The sequence below is a fragment of the Maylandia zebra genome, linkage group LG2, assembly GCF_041146795.1.
Source record: "Maylandia zebra isolate NMK-2024a linkage group LG2, Mzebra_GT3a, whole genome shotgun sequence".
Taxonomy (NCBI): Eukaryota; Metazoa; Chordata; class Actinopteri; order Cichliformes; family Cichlidae; genus Maylandia; species Maylandia zebra.
In genome coordinates, this window is record NC_135168.1 from 40,719,592 (window position 1) to 40,743,202 (window position 23,611).

General features: G+C 40.4%; 1 protein-coding gene across 22 annotated transcripts in view; it reads left to right on the top strand.

Moving 5' to 3' along the window:
* LOC101465246 (protocadherin alpha-C2) overlaps window positions 1-23,611 on the top strand; it is a 208,585-nt gene that overhangs the window by 49,038 nt on the left and 135,936 nt on the right. Inside the window, exon 1 of one of the 22 annotated variants that reach the window (XM_076873732.1) lies at window positions 571-3,106. The exons of 15 other annotated variants lie outside the window; for them this stretch is intronic. In XM_076873732.1, the coding sequence (XP_076729847.1) occupies window positions 746-3,106 (2,361 nt within the window). In that variant the 5' untranslated portion in view covers window positions 571-745. Of the gene's footprint in view, window positions 1-570; window positions 3,107-3,734; window positions 6,248-6,904; window positions 9,411-10,455; window positions 12,943-13,669; window positions 16,182-16,840; window positions 19,364-20,610; window positions 23,152-23,611 lie in introns of those variants that run through there. 6 more of the 22 variants (XM_076873742.1, XM_076873660.1, XM_076873753.1 and 3 more) reach the window with 6 other exon arrangements.

Here is a 23,611-nt window from a genome sequence, read left to right on the forward strand (position 1 = left end):
ATGTACATCACTTATATTGCTGCTATGTTGTAGCTAGCATTAGCATACATGAGGATCCTAGACTCGTTAGCTTCACAGCTTCAGCTTATCTGTCTGTTTTATTACCCTCTAAATATGCCAGTGTAAATACTCCTGGTATTTCAGTCGGATTTGTATTTGTTTCGTATTTGTGTGGAAGTTTACCTTTTACATTGTCGCTTTCCGCGGTGCTGAAATTTTCTGTGGCAAGTTCGTGTCCCTCTGACTGGAATTGCATTACAACAACAGGCAGCGTAATCATGAACAGCAACAGCACATGCATGGAGTAATGTCAAAAGAAATTTGGATAGAACGGTTTTGCTTACTTTTGTTTTAGAATGGTGAAAGTGGAGTAGGCTGAATGTTTTTCTTTTCTTTTTTTTCTAAATTTGGTTACAACATTTATTATCTCGACAAGTTTGCCGTTTCTGAAGCATGCTTCTTTTTGAAGTCTGCAGTGTGATTGTTTGTCACTTGGTGTCAGTGTAAGGACAAATAATGCTTCCACAAGGTTACAATTATATACACAAGAGCCATCCCCTTCCTTTAAAACAGTCGAATGGAGGACGTTTCTGTGTGTGAAGGACTAGAGACAATTTAATCGCTAAGAATTTTTATTCTGAAAAACTGTCAGATTGTAATAACGGGTGTGGCGGAACAATCCTATTTGAGTGTATGAGTGTAGCGATTTGAAAGTTGCTTCATTTCGCTGTTTCATCTTTACGCCATGGAACAAAGGCGATGCCTAACGTGGAGAACGAGGAGAATATGGATTGTATACATTTTGGTTTTGGTTCTGGTCTGGAAGACCGCTTTGGGACAATTTAGATATTCAATTTCAGAGGAAAATACAGAAGGAACTGCTGTTGGAAATATCGCGAAGGATTTAGGTCTCGATAAGGCTACACTGAAAGAGAGGGGGTACCGCATTGTCTCCGGCTCAGCAGAGCCTCCTTTCCGAGTAAACACAGATAATGGGATCTTGTATGTGAACCGAAAAATCGACAGAGAGGAAGTGTGTGACCGAAACAAGATGTGTGTTATCGACCTAAAAACAGTGTTAGAAAATCCACTCGAGGTGCACTACGTGGCAGTGGAGATTCTGGATGTAAACGACCACGCACCGATCTTTCCTGAAAAAGAAAATACGTTGGAAATTTCTGAATCTGCACTACCAGGAGCACGATTTCAGTTACAAGCAGCCCGTGATGCTGATAGTGGTTCGCTGTCTGTCCAGCAGTACAGGCTGAGTCACAATGAACATTTCCGTTTAGAAGTGAAAGACCGGGGCGAAGACCGTAAAACACCGAGTTTAGTCCTTCAAAAATCACTTGATAGAGAATCTGTTAAAACTCATGTGTTGCTTCTGACAGCCTTTGATGGAGGTAAACCTCCAAGATCTGGTAACATGACAATAATTGTTAATGTTTCCGATGTTAATGACAACCCTCCTGTTTTCAGTAAGGAGGCATATAGTGCGCACCTCAAAGAAAATTCTCCTTTTGGTACGACTGTGATTCAAGTTAATGCAACAGACCTGGATGAAGGATTAAATGGTGAGGTTGTGTATTCATTTGGAAATGACGTGGAAGCACGGGTACGTGAACGTTTTGACTTAAATCCGGTTACTGGAGAAATCATAGTGGCGGGACAAATAGACTTTGAAGAAAGCGGCAGGTATGAAATCGACATTCAAGCATCCGACAAAGGAGCAGCTACAATGACAACAGACAAAATCGTCATTATTAATATAATTGACGTAAATGATAATGCACCAGAGATTGAAGTGACATCTTTTTCTCATGCACTCCCTGAAAATTCAAAACCAGGAACCACAGTGGCGTTAATTAGTGTCAAAGACTCCGATTCTGATTTGAATGGAAAAGTAGTATGTTATGTAAGCAAAGATGCTCCCTTTTTGCTCGCACCTTCTTTACAAAGTAACATGTATTCTCTAGTAACGAAACAGGTTTTAGACAGAGAACAACAATCCCAGTATAATGTCCTGATAGTTGCTAAAGACGCAGGCAAACCTTCCTTATCATCGGAGAAAAGTATAAATATTGTTATTTCAGATGTGAATGACAACAGCCCTGAGTTCTTACAGAATCCATATACTTTCTACATAACTGAGAATAATAGCCCAGGGGCGTCGATCTTCTCAGTGGCAGCCGGAGACAATGATGAGGGAAGTAATGCTCTTATTTCATATCTTATCTTAAGAGAAAGGGGGGGAGAAAATACGCTCACCTCTTTTCTAAATATTAATTCTGAAAATGGAGAAATTGTGGCACTGAAAAGTTTTGACTTTGAAATGCTGAAAACTTTCCAGTTCCAAGTTGTTGCGTCAGATTCTGGAACTCCGTCACTAAGCAACAATGTCACAGTCAACGTCTTCATCCTGGATCAGAACGACAACGCTCCAGTCATCCTGTATCCACTCAGCTCCAACGGCTCTGCTCAAGGTGTGGAGGAGATTCCCCGAAACGTCAACGCAGGGCACTTGGTGACTAAAGTCAGAGCCTATGACGCTGATATAGGATATAACGGCTGGTTGCTCTTTTCACTGCAGGAAGTTACTGACCACAGTCTCTTTGCTTTGGACCGCTATACAGGACAGATCAGAACACTTCGCTCATTCACAGAGACAGACGAGGCTGAGCATAAACTGCTCATACTGGTCAAAGACAACGGCAACGTTTCTCTCTCAGCAACAGCTACTGTGATTGTCAAACTTGTGGAGCCCAAAGAGGCTTTTGCAGCTTCTGATGTTAAAAGTGCAGCAAAAGATGATGAGGACAGTAATGTCATATTTTACCTCATGATATCTTTGGGCGCAGTTTCTGTACTTTTTCTCGTCAGCATCATCGTTCTGATTGCAATGCAGTGCTCCAAATCCACAGACTATACTTCTAAATATCTGCCAGAGGCTAATTATGATGGGACACTGTGTCACAGCATCCAGTACAGATCAGGAGAGAAGCGGTACATGCTAGTTGGACCCAGAATGAGTATAGGATCTACTATAGTTCCGGGCAGCCATGGAAATACACTCGTGCTTCCTGATAGGAGACGGACACCTGAAGAGGTAGGGTTATTTTATATTAGCTAACAGTGGCTTAATGAGTTTTTTGAATGGTATATGGGAGAATTTGATTTCATTTAAAGCGTTTTTAGTTTAATTTTTATTATATTTAACAAGAGTAATACTTTTACCAGTACTCTGTGTTCACTCTCCATGGTGCTGATTTGTTACTAGTGTCACAAATGTCGGGCATTAGTAAACACTGAAAACCGTTTTCCTCTTCCACTTGTGGGTTTTTGGTAAGGTTATTTGTGTGGTATTTTTTGCTGATGTTTTCTACTTAGTATATGCTAACTACACAGTTACAGTAAAGCACAACACATAATGTATACGTGTTGTACTTATACAAGTACTTTGTACTTGTATATTTTCAAATGTATTCGAGTGTCCAGAGTTGGGCTTTGTGCAAAATCCGGTCCTATAGGTCAATAAAGACCTGTTTACGTCAGCGTGAGAATATAACTCATCTGGGGGATTTTAATTTTTTTCTTTTTTTTTTAACTGTAGTCTGTGTAAATAACAAAACCTAACGCTTGATGTCAGTGTAGTTCAGTGGTTCTCTGTATTTGGCAGTACCTTACGTCACGAGTGGTATTTCAACCGAGCCGATATGCTATTTTTCTCTCAAATAGCAAATTTCAAGGTAAGATCGTGATTCACGGCAACGAGTGTGCTTTATTTTCAGAGCATTCCCCCAAAACAGATCCTGGTTAACATACAGGATCATCGGACACTGGCTGGCTTTGCAAGCAGGGATTTTATGGACTATTTTCAGTCATCTTTGTCATGGAACAAAGGGAAGGCAAAGCACGGAAGGACCGGCGGTGTTGGTTCGTCTTCATAATTGTTTTGGTTATTTTATGTAGCGGAGCTTTTGCACAGATCAGATATTCCATATCCGAGGAGGTTCAAGATGGAACCATCGTGGGAAATGTAGCTAAGGATTTGGGGCTTGATAAGAGTGCACTCAAAGGCAGAGGATACCGCATTGTAACAGGCTCAACGGAATCACTGTTCCAGGTGAATCAAAACGATGGCATCCTGTATGTGAAAAGAAGGATAGACAGGGAAGAGGTGTGCGAACGAAGCAGTGCATGCACCATCAACCTAAAAACCGTGCTAGAAAACCCACTAGAGATTCACTATGTGGCAGTGGAAATACTAGACATAAATGATCATTCTCCCGTTTTTCCAGAGAAAGAGAAAAGGCTTGAAATTTCCGAGTCGGCTCTACCAGGAGCGAGATTTCAGCTACAGGCCGCGCGTGACCCCGATGTGGGCCAATTCGCAATTCAGCAATATAAACTAAGTCATAATGAATATTTTAGAGTAGAAGTAAAGGACCGTGGCAAAGACCAGAAAATACCATTCTTAGTTCTGCAGAAGCAGTTAGACAGAGAAACAAACGAGAAGCACAAGTTACGTTTAACAGCCGTTGATGGAGGGAAACCGGCGAAATCAGGCGATATAGAAATCACTGTGGATGTACTTGATATTAATGACAATTCCCCAGTGTTCACCAAAGAGCTGTATTCTGCTACACTTAAAGAAAACATCCCCACTGGTACTGTCGTCATTCAAGTGAATGCAACAGATTTGGACCAGGGAGCAAACGGTGAAATAATATATTCATTCGGTAACGAAGTCGATCCAAAAATAATGGAGCTTTTTAGTATAGATGCAAACACTGGCGAAATTCATGTAACAGGTAAGTTAGATTTCGAGAAAAGTACAAGTTATGAAATTGATATTCAGGCATCTGATAAGGCACAGGTTCCATTAAAAACTGGCAAGAGTGTCGTGATAACCGTTGCTGACGTGAATGACAATGCACCTGAGATAGAAGTGACATCATTTTCTAGTTCTATCAAGGAAGATTCAAAGATAGGAACTACAGTGGCCCTCATTAGTGTCACCGATTTAGACTCTGGAATCAATGGTAAGGTCATTTGCTCAATCAAACAAGGAGTCCCGTTTACGTTATCTCCATCATTACAGGAAAATATGTACGCTATAGTTACCATCTCCCAGTTAGACAGAGAAATTACTTCTCAATATGATGTCACGATTATTGCAAAGGACTCAGGTGAACCTCCCCATTTAACTGAAAAGACTATAAGCGTGGTTATATCAGATGTAAACGACAACAGTCCAGAGTTTTCAACAAGTCCTTACACGTTTTATATCACAGAGAATAACAGTCCAGGAGCCTCCGTATTTGCGGTGAAAGCCTCTGATCGTGATGAAAATGACTGTGCACGCGTTTCCTATCATATCATCAGAGACGGAAGTGAAGATAATAAAATCAGTTCATTTCTAAATATAAACTCGGATAATGGGGAGATTTTAGCGCTGAAAAGTTTTGACTTTGAAACGCTGAAAACTTTCCAGTTCCAAGTTGTTGCCTCAGATTCGGGAACTCCGTCACTAAGCAACAACGTCACAGTCAGCGTCTTCATCCTGGATCAGAACGACAACGCTCCAGTCATCCTGTATCCACTCAGCTCCAACGGCTCTGCTCAAGGTGTGGAGGAGATTCCTCGAAACGTCAACGCAGGACACTTGGTGACTAAAGTCAGAGCCTATGACGCTGATATAGGATATAACGGCTGGTTGCTCTTTTCACTGCAGGAAGTTACTGACCACAGTCTCTTTGCTTTGGACCGCTATACAGGACAGATCAGAACACTTCGCTCATTCACAGAGACAGACGAGGCTGAGCAAAAACTGATCATACTGGTCAAAGACAACGGCAACGTTTCTCTCTCAGCAACAGCTACTGTGATTGTCAAACTTGTGGAGCCCAAAGAGGCTTTTGCAGCTTCTGATGTTAAAAGTGCGACAAAAGATGATGAGGACAGTAATGTCATATTTTACCTCATGGTAACTTTGGGCGCAGTTTCTGTACTTTTTCTCGTCAGCATCATCGTGCTGATTGCAATGCAGTGCTCCAAATCCACAGACTATACTTCTAAATATCTGCCAGAGACTAATTATGATGGGACACTGTGTCACAGCATCCAGTACAGATCAGGAGAGAAGCGGTACATGCTAGTTGGACCCAGAATGAGTATAGGATCTACTATAGTACCTGGGAGTCATGCGAATACACTCGTGCTTCCTGACAGGAGGAGAACATCTGAGGTAAGGCATACCTTAAAATATAACGTTCTTCCCCTAAGTTGTACTTTTCATTTTAATCACTAGTCATACAAAAATGCATCCTTTTCATCTCCCTCACCTCGATCAGAGCAGCTGTGATATTTTAAAGTGTCTCATTGGACATTATTATAATACCTTGTTATTCTGAAATTATTGAGCAACAAATCAAGGTTGATTTATTTCAGACAAGTGAGTGTTTTTAGCTACCAGTCAATTAATGAGATACAAAAATGTGCGGGACTCACTCAGTGAAAGCAATTTGCAAACTAAATAACTATCCTTGGTGCTGAAAAGTGCCTTGCTTCGTTTCAAGGTAATTCTGCAGTGACACGATTTGCTTAACTCGTGAGATAACAACAATACAAATTTAAAATACTCGCTGGTTCTGCGTGAAATAAAGAGATTATATATTTTTTAATTTGTGTTGGATTTGTAATCTTCTGATGGACACTAAATCTCTTCTTCGCTTTTCATAAACCGATCATACTGCTCTAATAATCCAATATGAAGCCAATTTTCTGTAATGAGAATAAAACTCGCATGGTGTCAGTGCGATATAGAAAACCTTCCCCCCACAAGCTTGTCCTTACTGCTTTTTGGTTCCACCCCTTAGCTATTTCACATCGACAAGGGGAGCATCGTTTCGCGGATTGTTCTCTGGGTTTACACCAGGTTTTGCATGTACAAATATCACAGGAGTGTTTGCAAGAACGAGGTTGTTCTTTTTTTGCATTTCCAACAGATTTATAGTCATTGTGATGGATTATTGAAAATTTTCGTTTTCATCATGGAACAAAGAAAACGCCAGTCGGAAATGAGGAGAGGATATCTGGTCGGATGCGTATTTGCTGTGCTTTTGTGGACTGTAGCATCAGCGCAGTTGCGATACTCGATCTCCGAGGAGGTTAACGAAGGAACTGTGGTTGGAAACATAGCAAGAGATCTGGGATTAGATAAAAACACGTTGAAAGACCGGAAGTATCGGATTGTTTCAAGTAATGCGGATCCCCTGTTCTATGTGAATCCAAACGATGGTGTTCTGTATGTGAGCAGAAAGATTGACAGAGAGGAAGTGTGTGCGCAGAGCAGTGCGTGTGTAATAAATGTTAAAACTGTGCTAGAAAACCCACTGGAGGTCCATTATGCTAGAGTAGAAGTGCTGGATATAAATGATCATTCACCCAGCTTCCAAGACAACCAGACAACCCTTGAGATTTCAGAGTCAGTATTACCCGGGACACGATTTCAGCTGAAAGCAGCACGTGACCAAGACAGTGGACAGTTTTCCGTGCAGCAGTATAAACTTAGCAACAACGATCACTTCCGGTTGGAAATTAAGGATAAAGGAGATGATGGAAAAATACCTATTTTAGTTGTTCAAAAATCCTTAGACAGGGAAGCTGCAGGGAGCCATGTATTATCACTGACGGCGCTGGATGGGGGTAAACCTCCGAAATCAAGCGAAATGAATATTCTGGTAAATGTTCTTGATGTTAATGATAACGCTCCTGCTTTCTCTAAAGATGATTATTCTGTTACGCTCAATGAAAATACACCACTTGGTACAATAGTCATACAAGTAAATGCAATAGACTTAGATGATGGACCTAACGGAGATGTAGTTTATTCATTTGGTAAGAGTATAAATCAAAAAGATTTAAATTTCTTTGCTATCAGTCCATTAACAGGAGAGTTAAGCGTTAAAGGGTTGATAAACTATGAGGAGAGGGAAAAATACGAAATAGAAATCCAGGCGTCAGATAAAGGTATGGCTCCTCTAACTACAGAAAAGAGCGTAAAAATAAAGATTGTTGACTTGAATGATAACGCACCTGAGATTGAGGTAACATCATTTTCAAGCTCAATCCCAGAAGATTCCAGACCTGGAACTACAGTAGCTCTTATTAGTGTAAACGACTTGGATTCTGGTCTTAATGGAAAAGTTATTTGTTTCGTAGGTGAGGATGTTCCGTTTGCTTTATCACCATCTTTACAGGATAAGATGTTTTCATTAGTGACCAAATCCCCTCTGGACAGGGAAAAACAGTCACAATATGAGTTGACAATAACAGCAAAAGACGCAGGTCAGCCTCCGTTATCATCTGAAAAGACAATAAGCGTTACGGTGTCAGATGTGAATGACAACCGTCCAGAGTTTTCACTCAGCCCATATACTTTCTATGTTACTGAGGGGAACAGTCCAGGAGCTTCAGTGTTTTCTGTTAATGCCACTGACCGTGATGAGAATGACAATGCGCGCATTTCGTATCATATTATCAGAGACGGAAGTGAAGAGAATAAAGTCACTTCATTTCTAAACATAAACTCTGAAAATGGGGAAATTTTAGCGCTGAAAAGTTTTGACTTTGAATCGCTGAAAACTTTCCAGTTCCAAGTTGTTGCCTCAGACTCTGGAACTCCGTCACTAAGCAACAACGTCACAGTCAACGTCTTCATCCTGGATCAGAACGACAACGCTCCAGTCATCCTGTATCCACTCAGCTCCAACGGTTCTGCTCAAGGTGTGGAGGAGATTCCCCGAAACGTCAACGCAGGACACTTGGTGACTAAAGTCAGAGCCTATGACGCTGATATAGGATATAACGGCTGGTTGCTATTTTCACTGCAAGAAGTGACTGACCATAGTCTCTTTGCTTTGGACCGCTACACAGGACAGATCAGAACACTTCGCTCATTCACAGAGACAGACGAGGCTGAGCATAAACTGCTCATACTGGTCAAAGACAACGGCAACGTTTCTCTCTCAGCAACAGCTACTGTGATTGTCAAACTTGTGGAGCCCAAAGAGGCTTTTGCAGCTTCTGATGTTAAAAGTACAGCAAAAGATGATGAGGACAGTAACGTCATATTTTACCTCATGATAACTTTGGGCGCAGTTTCTGTACTTTTTCTCATAAGCATCATCGTGCTGATTGCAATGCAGTGCTCCAAATCCACAGACTATACTTCTAAATATTTGCCAGAGACTAATTATGATGGGACACTGTGTCACAGCATCCAGTACAGATCGGGAGAGAAGCGGTACATGCTAGTTGGACCCAGAATGAGTATAGGATCTACCATAGTTCCGGGCAGTCATGCAAATACACTAGTGCTTCCTGATAGGAGACGCACATCTGAAGAGGTAAGGAATATTCAACATTTTCCAATTAAATAAATGCACAGTACATTCGCATTCATGCACTGATTATAGTTTGTGGAAATTTGTGTTTACAACTAATACTTATGGAAACAACTTGAGCGATATCCAAGAACATCTGCCAAGATTTTATTCGTAAGAATTATTCTTCTCTCTCTGTGTCAGTATAAAATGAAATGAGTTAGGCTTTTCTTTAAAATACGAGACAAGTCATTTTAGACATAGAGTATATTTAATATATTAAATGCCATTCTAAAGTCAAACAACTTTTAAAAAACATCCAGCTGCAAAGACAGATTAAGGAACAGTATTTTAATTAGGGGTGTTTTTACGTTTTTCTTCTTCATAAAAAATATGAACGATAACAACGCATAACTCAACTGGACCAAGGTGAAGTTTCTGACTATCGCTTTACATGGTGTTGAAAATCCTGTTTCAAGTATGTGTAGTTGTAACTCATATAACGAACCAGGAATCTTAACTTGTTCTTTGCAACAATTGTAACGATACAGAGTAAACATTTAATATTCCTACATGATGAGAATACAACAAAAGAAGCATTGGGTTGGTATTACCCCAGGGTACTCATTTTACTTATTTTTAACTAATGCATTACTAGTGTGTTGTCTGCAGTTAGACTTTTGGTCATGTGGTGTCAGTATAATGGAAGCAAAGTCAGGATTAATAGTTTGTCGTTACTGTGTGTATGTTTTAGATGTTTGGACTCATAATTTAAGCACACAAGAAGGAATAGCCTCAGCCACAGTAGCGTGTGATTGAAGGTGAAGGCTTGTCTCTTTTCAACTATCGATCGCGTTTGGTCACAGATTTACAGGCAGATACAGAACAGTGTACCATTCAGCTGGTACGCTAATACTTCGTTTCACCGAAGAGAAACACTTGGTCGCATGGTGTCAGTACAATATCACAAGTCAGCAGTGTGTGACGTTGTCTCATTGTAATGTGGTTCCTCCTCCTGATAAGGCTCTCACTTCGACGTTACCGCATTCTCTTCTGTTCTCATTCTTCCCTGTAACTGCGATCATTTTATTCCTATTTTCTTAAGAACAGGATTGTTTACAGTAGTGAAAAACACTGTGTTCTATCACGACGTCGCGATGTTTTCTGTGATAGATCTTTGAACATTAAGGACAAGACCATGGAACAAAGAAAACGTGAACGAGAAATAGCGAGAGGATATCTGTTTGGATGTGTAGCTGTTGTGCTTTTGTGGACTGTAGCCTCAGCGCAATTAAGGTATTCGATCTCTGAAGAAGTTGAAGACGGAACTATGGTTGGAAACATAGCAAGAGATCTGGGATTAGATAAAAACACGTTGAAAGACCGGAAGTATCGAATTGTTTCAAGTACTGCGGATCCCCTTTTCTACGTGAATCCAAACGATGGTGGTCTGTATGTGAGCAGAAAGATTGACAGAGAGGAGGTTTGTGCGCAGAGCAGTGCGTGTGTAATAAATGTGAAAACAGTGCTAGAAAACCCGCTGGAGGTCCATTATGTGGAAGTGGAGGTTGTAGATATAAATGACCATGAGCCCATTTTCCACGAAAAAGACAAGAAATTGGAGATTTCAGAGTCAGTGTTGCCCGGAGCACGAATCCAGCTGAAAGCTGCGCTTGATCGAGACATTGGTCAGTTTTCCGTGCAGCAGTATAAACTTAGCAACAACGACCATTTCCGTTTGGAAGTTAAGGATAAAGGAGACGATGGTAAAATACCTATTTTAGTTGTTCAAAAATCTTTAGACAGAGAAATAGCAGGAAGCCATTCACTAATACTGAAGGCCCTGGATGGGGGCAAACCTCCGAAATCAGGTGACATGAATATCCTGGTAAATGTTTTGGATATTAATGATAACGCACCTGCTTTCCCTAAACATGATTATTCTTTTACACTCAGTGAAAATATTCCCCTCGGCACAATAGTCGTACAAGTAAATGCAACGGATTTGGATGATGGGCCTAATGGAGAGATAGTTTACTCATTTAGCAACAGTATGAATCAAAATATATTAAATCTATTTGACATTGATTCAATGACAGGGGAAATAACGGTTAAAAATTTAATAGATTACGAAGAAAGGGACAAATATGAAATAGAAATCCAGGCATCAGATAAAGGTTTCGCTCCTCTTACCACAGAAAAAAGCGTCATAATCAAAATAGTTGATGTGAATGATAACGCACCTGAGATTGAGGTTACTTCGTTTTCAAATTCCATCCCTGAAGATTCCAGGCCTGGAACTACAGTAGCTCTTATTAGTGTAAATGATTTGGATTCTGGTCTTAATGGAAAAGTGATCTGCAGTGTAAATGAAGATGTACCGTTCATTCTATCAACATCCTTAAAAGACAAAATGTTTTCATTAGTGACCAAATCCCCTCTGGACAGAGAGAAACAGTCACAATACGAGTTGACAATAACAGCAAAAGACGCAGGTCAGCCACAGTTATCATCTGAAAAGACAATAAGCGTTACGGTGTCAGATGTGAATGACAACAGTCCAGAGTTTTCACTCAGCCCATATACTTTCTATGTTACTGAGGGGAATAATCCAGGAGCTTCAGTGTTTTCGGTTAAAGCCTCTGATCGTGATGAGAATGACAATGCGCGCATTTCCTATCATATTATCAGAAATGGAAGTGAAGATAATAAAGTCACTTCATTTCTAAACATAAACACTGAAAATGGCGACGTTTTAGCGCTGAAAAGTTTTGATTTTGAAACGATGAAAACTTTCCAGTTCCAAGTTGTTGCCTCAGATTCTGGAACTCCGTCACTAAGCAACAATGTCACAGTCAACGTCTTCATCCTGGATCAGAACGACAACGCTCCAGTCATCCTGTATCCACTCAGCTCCAACGGTTCTGCTCAAGGTGTGGAGGAGATTCCCCGAAACGTCAACGCAGGACACTTGGTGACTAAAGTCAGAGCCTATGACGCTGATATAGGATATAACGGCTGGTTGCTCTTTTCACTGCAAGAAGTTACTGACCACAGTCTCTTTGCTTTGGACCGCTATACAGGACAGATCAGAACACTTCGCTCATTCACAGAGACAGACGAGGCTGAGCATAAACTGCTCATACTGGTCAAAGACAACGGCAACGTTTCTCTCTCAGCAACAGCTACTGTGATTGTCAAACTTGTGGAGCCCAAAGAGGCTTTTGCAGCTTCTGATGTTAAAAGTACAGCAAAAGATGATGAGGACAGTAACGTCATATTTTACCTCATGACAACTTTGGGAGCAGTTTCTGTGCTTTTTCTCGTCAGCATCATCGTGCTGATTGCAATGCAGTGCTCCAAATCCACAGACTATACTTCTAAATATCTGCCAGAGACTAATTATGATGGGACACTGTGTCACAGCATCCAGTACAGATCAGGAGAGAAGCGGTACATGCTAGTTGGACCCAGAATGAGCATAGGATCTACTATAGTTCCGGGCAGTCATGCAAATACTCTAGTGCTGCCTGACAGGAGAAGGACATCTGGAGAGGTAAGAGATATTAAAAGTTTTTATTTTATTTTGCGAAATAAGCATATTTCTATTCATGAATTTATGATGGCTTAAGAAATCTTACGTATTCATAACCAGACCTCTTGCAAAAAACCCTAATGTGTTTCTGGCAACATATGCAGTATTTTATGTCCTAAAACATTTTTCCACGTTTGTCATATTTTGAAGCTTCTTAACCTGACACTTAGCAGTTTATAATATACTTATGTTTATCTAATATATGTAAATATCAATCCTTATGCAACCAGCTTAATGGGCCGTAGCTTTCCTTGTGGTTTGTAATTGCTGTCCATGGTGCTGAAAAGAATTCCCACGCTTTCTCTGTTCCTCGAATATTACAAGTACAAAAAGACAAACGTACAGTTTGTAGATCATTTAACGTATTGTTTTGGCTTTAGAAAATAACGTTAGATCATTGTCTGAAAGGCCGTGTTTTTGTTTTTTGTTTTGTTTTTTATTAGGGGAATCATTGAGATCTCTTATTGACTCTGGACACCACGTCTTTATCTTTTCTTGTGGCTTGACAGTATGAGTTGTAGCAAAGTATAAAACAATTTTGCATTAAACAGATATGATAAAAACTGGACGAATTCTCTGCTGTGAGACACCTGCTCGCATGGTGTCAGTGCGATAACAAAAATCAGCAGCTCAATATATTGTCGTCATAGCTTTGTAATCCGTCCTCCTCACACCAGCCTCAGTAACACATTAGCGCAGTTTTTCTGTTCTTATTCTAGTCTGCGTTTGCCTCATTTTACCTGTTTAGAAAGGGAGTATTTGTAATCAGGTAACCCCTGGAGTCTTTTTTTAAAGGTCAAAAAACTATTTGTGATGGATTACTGGTGATTTTGGATAGAACCATGGAACAAAGAAAACGCCAGTCGGAAATGAGGAGAGGATGTCTGGTAGGATGTGTAGCTGCTGTGCTTTTGTGGACTCTAGCCTCAGCGCAATTACGATATTCGATCTCTGAAGAAGTTAAAGAAGGAACTATAGTTGGAAACATAGCAAGAGATCTGGGATTAGATAAAAACACGTTGAAAGACCGGAAGTATCGGATTGTTTCAAGTAACGATGATCCCCTTTTCTTCGTGAATCCAAACGATGGCGTTCTGTATGTGAGTCGGAAGATTGACAGAGAAGAGGTGTGCGTGCAGAGCAGTGCGTGTGTGATAAATGTGAAAACAGTGCTAGAAACCCCACTGGAGGTCCACTATGTTGAAGTGGAAGTTTTGGATGTAAATGACCATTCACCTACTTTTTCGGAAAATAGTGCTACACTGGAGATTTCAGAGTCAGTGTTGCCCGGGACACGATTTCAGCTGAAAGCCGCCCGGGATCGAGACAGTGGTCAGTTTTCCGTGCAGCGATATATAATTAGCAACAACGAACATTTCCGTTTGGAAGTTAAGGATAAACGAGATGACGTAAAAATACCAATTTTAGTTGTTCAAAAATCTTTAGACAGGGAAACGGCAAGAAGCCATTCACTAATACTGGCAGCACTTGATGGGGGTAAACCACCAAAATCTGGTAACATGAATATTCTCGTAAAAGTTTTGGATGTTAATGATAACGCGCCTATTTTTTCTAAAGACGTTTATTCAGTGACACTAAATGAAAATGTTCAGGTAGGAACACCAATTATTCAGGTAAATGCAACAGACTTGGATGATGGCCCGAACGGAGATGTGGTTTACTCATTTAGCAACAGTATGCATCAAAACATATTAAGCATTATTGATATTAATTCACTAACAGGACAATTAACTGTTAAAGGTTTAATAGATTATGAGGAGCAGGACGGATATGAAATAGAAATCCAGGCATCAGATAGAGGCCTGGCTCCTCTAACCACAGAAAAAAGTGTAAATATTAAGATAATTGATGTGAATGATAACGCACCTGAGATTGAGGTAACATCATTTTCAAGCTCAATACCAGAAGATTCCAGGCCTGGAACTACAGTAGCTCTTATTAGTGTAAATGATTTGGACTCTGGTCTTAATGGAAAAGTGATCTGCAGTGTAAATGAAGATGTACCGTTCATTCTATCAACATCCTTAAAAGACAAAATGTTTTCATTAGTGACCAAATCCCCTCTGGACAGAGAGAAACAGTCACAATACGAGTTGACAATAACAGCAAAAGACGCAGGTCAGCCTCCGTTATCATCTGAAAAGACAATAAGCGTTACGGTGTCAGATGTGAATGACAACAGTCCAGAGTTTTCACTCAGCCCATATACTTTCTATGTTACTGAGGGGAATAATCCAGGAGCTTCAGTGTTTTCTGTTAAAGCCTCTGATCGTGATGAGAATGACAATGCGCGCATTTCCTATCATATTATCAGAGACGGAAGTGAAGATAATAAAGTCACTTCATTTCTAAACATAAACACTGAAAATGGGGAAATTTTAGCGCTGAAAAGTTTTGATTTTGAAACACTGAAAACTTTCCAGTTCCAAGTTGTTGCCTCAGACTCTGGAACTCCGTCACTAAGCAACAACGTCACAGTCAACGTCTTCATCCTGGATCAGAACGACAACGCTCCAGTCATCCTGTATCCACTCAGCTCCAACGGTTCTGCTCAAGGTGTGGAGGAGATTCCTCGAAACGTCAACGCAGGACACTTGGTGACTAAAGTCAGAGCCTATGACGCTGATATAGGATATAACGGCTGGTTGCTCTTTTCACTGCAAGAAGTGACTGACCACAGTCTCTTTGCTTTGGACCGCTATACAGGACAGATCAGAACACTTCGCTCATTCACAGAGACAGACGAGGCTGAGCATAAACTGGTAATACTGGTCAAAGACAACGGCAACGTTTCTCTCTCAGCAACAGCTACTGTGATTGTCAAACTTGTGGAGCCCAAAGAGGCTTTTGCAGCTTCTGATGTTAAAAGTGCAGCAAAAGATGATGAGGACAGTAATGTCATATTTTACCTCATGATAACTTTGGGCGCAGTTTCTGTACTTTTTCTCGTCAGCATCGTGGTGCTGATTGCAATGCAGTGCTCCAAATCCACAGACTATACTTCTAAATATCTGCCAGAGACTAATTATGATGGGACACTGTGTCACAGCATCCAGTACAGATCAGGGGAGAAGCGGTACATGCTAGTTGGACCCAGAATGAGTATAGGATCTACCATAGTACCTGGCAGCCATGCAAATACACTTGTGCTTCCCGACAGGAGGAGAGCATCCGAGGAGGTAAGACATTTGCGTCACATTTCCTGGTCTCAATCCTTCCTTACATTTGTTTTATTAGTAGCGCGTCTGGGATGAAATTAATGGCATGCTTCGTAACGAACTAACCATTTATGACGACAAGGTCGTGAATATTTACTATTCTTAAAGTAATCAAAAAACAACTTTTGCAATTTGTCTTTGAACAGTGATGAACGTGGGATTTTTTTTCCACAATCTCCACTGTTTTCTCTTCTTTTCCGTTTCCTTCTCTTCTATTCCCAACCTTCTTTTGCTTAAAACACTGGCATAAATGAAATAAGGAGCCTGAGCAATCCAAAAGCCTCAGCATGTGTCAGGCAGCACTGTAGTGCACAGCATTAGCAGTTCTTTATTGGACTCGCTTGATTGAGTTTCTATTGACCTGAAATATTTTTTATACTTACTGATGTTAACGCAGCGTGTTGACTCATATCACTTTATTTTGTCGTGTAATAACTGTTTCTTGTATAATGTTATGCCGACCCTTCTGATGTTTTTGAGATTTGTGTCACTTTTTTTGTCAAACATGAAAAAATCTGTTATAATATTTTCCCTGCAGTGAGAACGCAGATCGCGTGGTGTCAGTGTAATCCAAACAGGAAGCCTTGCACGAGTTTCCCACCAGGGTTGTTTGGTTCCATTTCTTTTTTCGCGGCCGTTGTTGATCTTACTACCGTGTTTCTTTGGCATTATGTCCGTCATTGTAGACAGAAGATGAGTATTTTCATATAAGGAACGTTTGGATTTTGTCGTTATGTTGCAGCAATCGATTATCTGAAGGCATACTTGTGATCTAGGGTGTAACCATGGAACAAAGAAGACACGAGAGGCGAAGTGGGAGAGGATCTTTCCTTAGCTGCATGGCTGCTGTGCTTTTGTGCACTGTGGCTTCGGCGCAGATGCGATATTCTGTCTCGGAGGAGGTTAACGAAGGGACTGTGGTAGGAAACATCGCAAAAGATCTGGGAATAGATAAAAGCACATTAAAAGAGAGAAAGTATCGGATTGTTAATAGTGATGTAGATCCGCTTTTCCATGTAAATCCAAATGACGGTATCCTGTATGTGAGTCGGAAGATTGACAGAGAAGAGGTGTGCGCGGAGAGCACTTCGTGTTTAATAAATCTGAAAACTGTACTAGAAAACCCGCTGGAGATACATTACGTTGCAGTGGAGGTGTTGGATGTAAATGACCACTCTCCTCGTTTTCCACAGGAAGAGAAAAGGCTGGAAATTTCAGAGTCTGCGTTACCCGGTGTACGTATACCGTTACAGCCCGCACGAGATCCAGACGGCGGTCCTTTTACCATTCAGCAGTATAAACTTAGCTCAAACGACCACTTTCGGTTAGAAGTAAAGGATAAGGGAGAAGATGGGAAAATACCAATATTAATTGTGCAGAAATCTTTGGATAGGGAAGCAGCGGGAACCCATTCATTAGCACTGACGGCCCTGGATGGGGGCAAACCTGCTAAATCTGGAGAGATGACAATTCTAATATATGTTTTGGACATTAATGATAACGCACCTGTTTTCTCCCAAGATGTTTATTCTGTTACGCTTAATGAAAATGCTCCTGTAGGTACAGTAGTCGTCCAAGTGAATGCAACGGATTTAGATGACAGTCAAAACGGAGATATCGTTTACTCATTTAGCAGTGTTGTTCATCCTAGGTTATTGAAGCTTTTTGACATAAACCCTGTGACAGGTGAGATAACTGTAAAAGGGCAGATAGACTATGAGGAGAAGGACAAATATGAAATTGAAATTCAAGCTTCAGATAAAGGTCTTGCTCCTCTATCAACACAAAAGAGTGTAAATATTAAGATAGTTGATGTGAATGACAATGCGCCTGAGATTGAAGTTACTTCATTTTCCAGCTCTATCCCAGAAGATTCCAGACCTGGAACTACAGTAGCTATTATAAGTGTAAATGATTTGGATTCTGGTCTTAATGGAAAAGTCATTAGTTCCTTAGGTGACGATGTTCCGTTTGCATTGTCACCATCTTTACAGAACAAAATGTATTCATTAGTGACCAAATCTCCTCTGGACAGAGAGAAACATTCACAATACGAGTTGACAATAACGGCAAAAGACGCAGGTCAGCCTCCGTTATCATCTGAAAAGACAATAAGTGTTACGGTGTCCGATGTGAATGACAACAGTCCAGAGTTTTCACTCAGCCCATATACTTTCTATGTTACTGAGGGGAACAGTCCAGGAGCTTCAGTGTTTTCTGTTAAAGCCTCTGATCGTGATGAGAATGACAATGCGCGCATTTCCTATCATATTATCAGAGACGGAAGTGAAGATAATAAATTCACTTCATTTCTAAACATAAACTCTGAAAATGGGGAAATTTTAGCACTGAAAAGTTTTGACTTTGAAACGATGAAAACTTTTCAGTTCCAAGTTGTTGCCTCAGATTCTGGAACTCCGTCACTAAGCAACAATGTCACAGTCAACGTCTTCATCCTGGATCAGAACGACAACGCTCCAGTCATCCTGTATCCACTCAGCTCCAACGGCTCGACTAAAGGCGTGGAGGAGATTCCCCGAAACGTCAACGCAGGACACTTGGTGACTAAAGTCAGAGCCTATGACGCTGATATAGGATATAACGGCTGGTTGCTCTTTTCACTGCAGGAAGTGACTGACCACAGTCTCTTTGCTTTGGACCGCTATACGGGACAGATCAGAACACTTCGCTCATTCACAGAGACAGACGAGGCTGAGCATAAACTACTCATACTGGTCAAAGACAACGGCAACGTTTCTCTCTCAGCAACAGCTACTGTGATTGTCAAACTTGTGGAGCCCAAAGAGGCTTTTGCAGCTTCTGATGTTAAAAGTGCAGCAAAAGTTACTGATGAGGACAGTAACGTCATATTTTACCTCATGATAACTTTGGGCGCAGTTTCTGTACTTTTTCTCGTCAGCATCATCGTGCTGATTGCAATGCAGTGCTCCAAATCCACAGACTATACTTCTAAATATCTGCCAGAGACTAATTATGATGGGACACTGTGTCACAGCATCCAGTACAGATCAGGAGAGAAGCGGTACATGCTCGTTGGACCCAGAATGAGTATAGGATCTACTATAGTACCAGGAAGCCATGCAAATACTTTAGTGCTTCCTGATAGGAGAAAGACATCTGAGGTAAGGCATATTTAAAGAACCTTTTTCCCAAAACCTACTCTAAATGCATCAATATGCACCAGGCACAAACTGATTTGTTTAGTGTGAACCTTTATTTTATGACAAATGTATGTCAGAAAAAAGACATTACTATTTCAACACAGCCTAACAAAAAAACAAGAAAGAAAGAAAGAAAGAAAGAAAGAAAGAAAGAAAGAAAGAAAGAAAGAAAGAAAGAAAGAAAGAAAGAAAGAAAGAAAGAAAGAAAGAAAGAAAGATTTTTTTTTTTTAATTTACCTGAATAGGTTTCACTGAGTCTGACTGAGTTGGATAACTTTTTAGTCAAAATGATGACGAGATTGTGATCATGGTAAAACTAAGAATTCTTTTGATGATTTGGCATGACATGGATTTGCTGCTTTTAAGTAGAACTTTTAACATTATGCACAATACTGTTTATTTCTTTGACCAAGCATACTCTATGGTATATACTTTTCTATGGCCTTAGCATACTTTTAGAAAAAGGGGTACTCATTTGTTTACCTTGGCAAACTTTGTGTGTTGGTCATTACATTTTCCTTTATGATTAGGCGGTTAGTAGGTCTCAGTTGCTTGAACTGGACAAGAACAAATAGACGAAACGTCATTGTCTGTCTTTTCATGCTGTCTTCATGTCCTTTTTCTTGAACATTATCTTTCATAACCCAAGATGACCATATTTTCTCTGGTAGTAGAAGATAAGATCAGTCTGCAAACAAAACTGACTGAATGTACTGTAGCAATAGACTACAAAAAGTTAAAATTCCTCTGGTGACTTGTGTAGGAAATGTAATATTGTCAGAAAATGTAGCTAGAAATTCTTGAAGTTTATGGCATGTGCTGTCCATGGTCCTGACCATGTTTATGCTCACTTCACAGTAAACAGTCCCAACAGAGCTCTATTAGCTGTAACTGATATGATATATAAATCAAATTTAATGACATGAAGTAATTTAATTTACTGGTCATTTAGAGGGAATCTTCTCCACACTTTCAGATACTTTTTTTCTTTGAGCGTTTTTTCAAGAATGCACTACCTTATAATTTATTTACAAATACCCCTCAATTTATGTCGAAAACTTCAAAATAAGAATAACACATGAGTTTGATCTTTCGATTTAAGTTTCACATAGTTCTGATTTTCTGTAGTGATTGTTTTGCTCACAAGGTGTCAGTATAGTGAAAAGAGGCAGCATTAAATGTGTTTTCTATCGTTGCATTTTGATTGAGCCTCTTGATAGCGTCCCGGTTTGGATATTAAAGCAGTCGTTTCTGAGCTTGGGAATACGCTGTTCGTGCTTATGACTGTTTTAGGAAAAGGGTGATTGTTCTTTACTCATGGACGATTTGTATTGGATCGCTGCAGTGCTGGATTGCCCTTATAAGTGACACTGATGCTTTCGGGTGTAACCATGGAACAAAGAGGACATGAGAAAGGAATGGGGAGACGACGCGATGTCATCTGCATTGTTGTCCTGTTTTTGTGGAGCTTGGCGTCGGCACAATTAAGGTATTCAATCTCAGAGGAAACTAACGAGGGAACGGTTGTTGGAAACATCGCAAAAGATCTAGGATTAGATAAAAGCACACTGAAAACAAGGAAGTACAGGATTGTTTCTAGCGGTGCTGAACCCCTTTTCCACGTAAATCAGAACGATGGTATCCTGTATGTGAGCCGAAAGATCGACAGAGAAGAGGTGTGCGCGAAGAGCAGTACGTGTGTGATAAATGTTAAAACTGTGCTAGAAAATCCACTGGAGGTCCATTACGTAGGAGTAGATGTGCTAGATATAAATGACCATGCTCCAGTTTTTCCAGAGGAAAATAAAATACTGGAGATTTCAGAATCCGTTCTACCCGGAGCACGATTTCAGTTAAAACCTTCACGGGATCTAGACAGTGGTCAGTTTTCTGTGCAGCAGTATAAACTTAACCACAACGACCACTTCCGTTTGGAAGTGAGGGATAAAGGAGATGATGGTAAAATACCTATACTGGTTTTACAAAAAGCACTAGATAGGGAAGCAGCGCACATTCACTCATTGGTGCTAACGGCACTAGATGGGGGGAAGCCACCAAAATCTGGAGACATGAACATTTTGGTAAATGTTTTGGATGTGAATGATAACACGCCCATTTTCTCAAAAGATCTTTATTCGGTTAAGCTCAATGAAAATGCTCCTGTAGGTACAGAAGTCATACAAGTGAATGCAACTGATCCAGATCACAGTCAGAACGGAGAGGTAGTTTACTCATTTGGCAACAGTGTGAGTAATAATGTGTTTAACCTTTTTGATATTGACCAGTCAACAGGAAAGATAACTGTAAAAGGTCTGCTAGATTATGAGCAAAAGGATAAATATGAGATTGAAATTCAGGCGTCAGATAGAGGTTCGGCTCCGTTAACTACGGAAAAGAGTGTAATTATTAAGATTGTTGATGTAAATGATAACGCACCGGAGATTGAGGTTACTTCATTTTCAAGCTCTATCCCAGAAGATTCCAGACCTGGAACTACAGTAGCTCTTATCAGTGTAAATGATTTGGACTCTGGAGTCAATGGAAAAGTCATTTGTTCATTAGGTGACGATGTTCCGTTTGCATTGTCACCATCTTTACAGGACAAAATGTATTCATTAGTGACCAAATCTCCTCTGGACAGAGAGAAACAGTCACAATACGAGTTGACAATAACGGCAAAAGACGCAGGTCAGCCACAGTTATCATCTGAAAAGACAATAAGCGTTACGGTGTCAGATGTGAATGACAACAGTCCAGAGTTTTCACTCAGCCCATATACTTTCTATGTTACTGAGGGGAATAATCCAGGAGCTTCGGTGTTTTCTGTTAAAGCCTCTGATCGTGATGAGAATGACAATGCGCGCATTTCCTATCATATTATCAGAGACGGAAGTGAAGATAATAAAGTCACTTCATTTCTAAACATGAACTCTGAAAATGGGGAAATTTTAGCGCTGAAAGGTTTTGACTTTGAATCGCTGAAAACTTTCCAATTCCAAGTTGTTGCCTCAGATTCTGGAACTCCATCACTAAGCAACAATGTCACAGTCAACGTCTTCATCCTGGATCAGAACGACAACGCTCCAGTCATCCTGTATCCACTCAGCTCCAACGGCTCGACTAAAGGCGTGGAGGAGATTCCCCGAAACGTCAACGCAGGACACTTGGTGACTAAAGTCAGAGCCTATGACGCTGATATAGGATATAACGGCTGGTTGCTCTTTTCACTGCAAGAAGTGACTGACCACAGTCTCTTTGCTTTGGACCGCTATACAGGACAGATCAGAACACTTCGCTCATTCACAGAGACAGACGAGGCTGAGCATAAACTGCTCATACTGGTCAAAGACAACGGCAACGTTTCTCTCTCAGCAACAGCTACTGTGATTGTCAAACTTGTGGAGCCCAAAGAGGCTTTTGCAGCTTCTGATGTTAAAAGTGCAGCAAAAGATGATGAGGACAGTAATGTCATATTTTACCTCATGATAACTTTGGGCGCAGTTTCTGTGCTTTTTCTCATAAGCATCATCGTGCTGATTGCAATGCAGTGCTCCAAATCCACAGACTATACTTCTAAATATCTGCCAGAGACTAATTATGATGGGACACTGTGTCACAGCATCCAGTACAGATCAGGAGAGAAGCGGTACATGTTAGTTGGACCCAGAATGAGTATAGGATCTACTATAGTACCTGGGAGTCATGCAAATACTCTAGTGCTACCTGATCGGAGACGAGCATCTGAAGAGGTAAGACATTTATGTTAGAGAACGCAATAGTTTGCAGTCATATTACTTCATTCACCTTCTATAACTTCACAGAAAGGCATTTGGACCAGCCGTTATTCACTGTCCGTTTTCTTGAGATAGTATTCATATCCCGATAAGAAAATTATTTTAAAAATAAATTTAAATACTATAAATATTTTGTATAAAAATATCAGACTATTAGTATTTAAAGTTATTATCTGGAAACATCTAACGTTTTTCAGAATCTAATTATACTGTCTCTACTTAGAACCTTCTAATTAGCTAATGAGGAAAAGTGATTTTCAGATTCCTCTAAGCCTGTAAGTCAAAGTAAATAAAGATGCTCCTTTAGAATTACCTGGAAACAGCTGCAGTATTTTGACTTTCTTGCAATACACAACGAATTCGCACGGTGTCAGTGTGCTGGCAAAAGACAGACTGTATCTTGTCGTCATTGCAT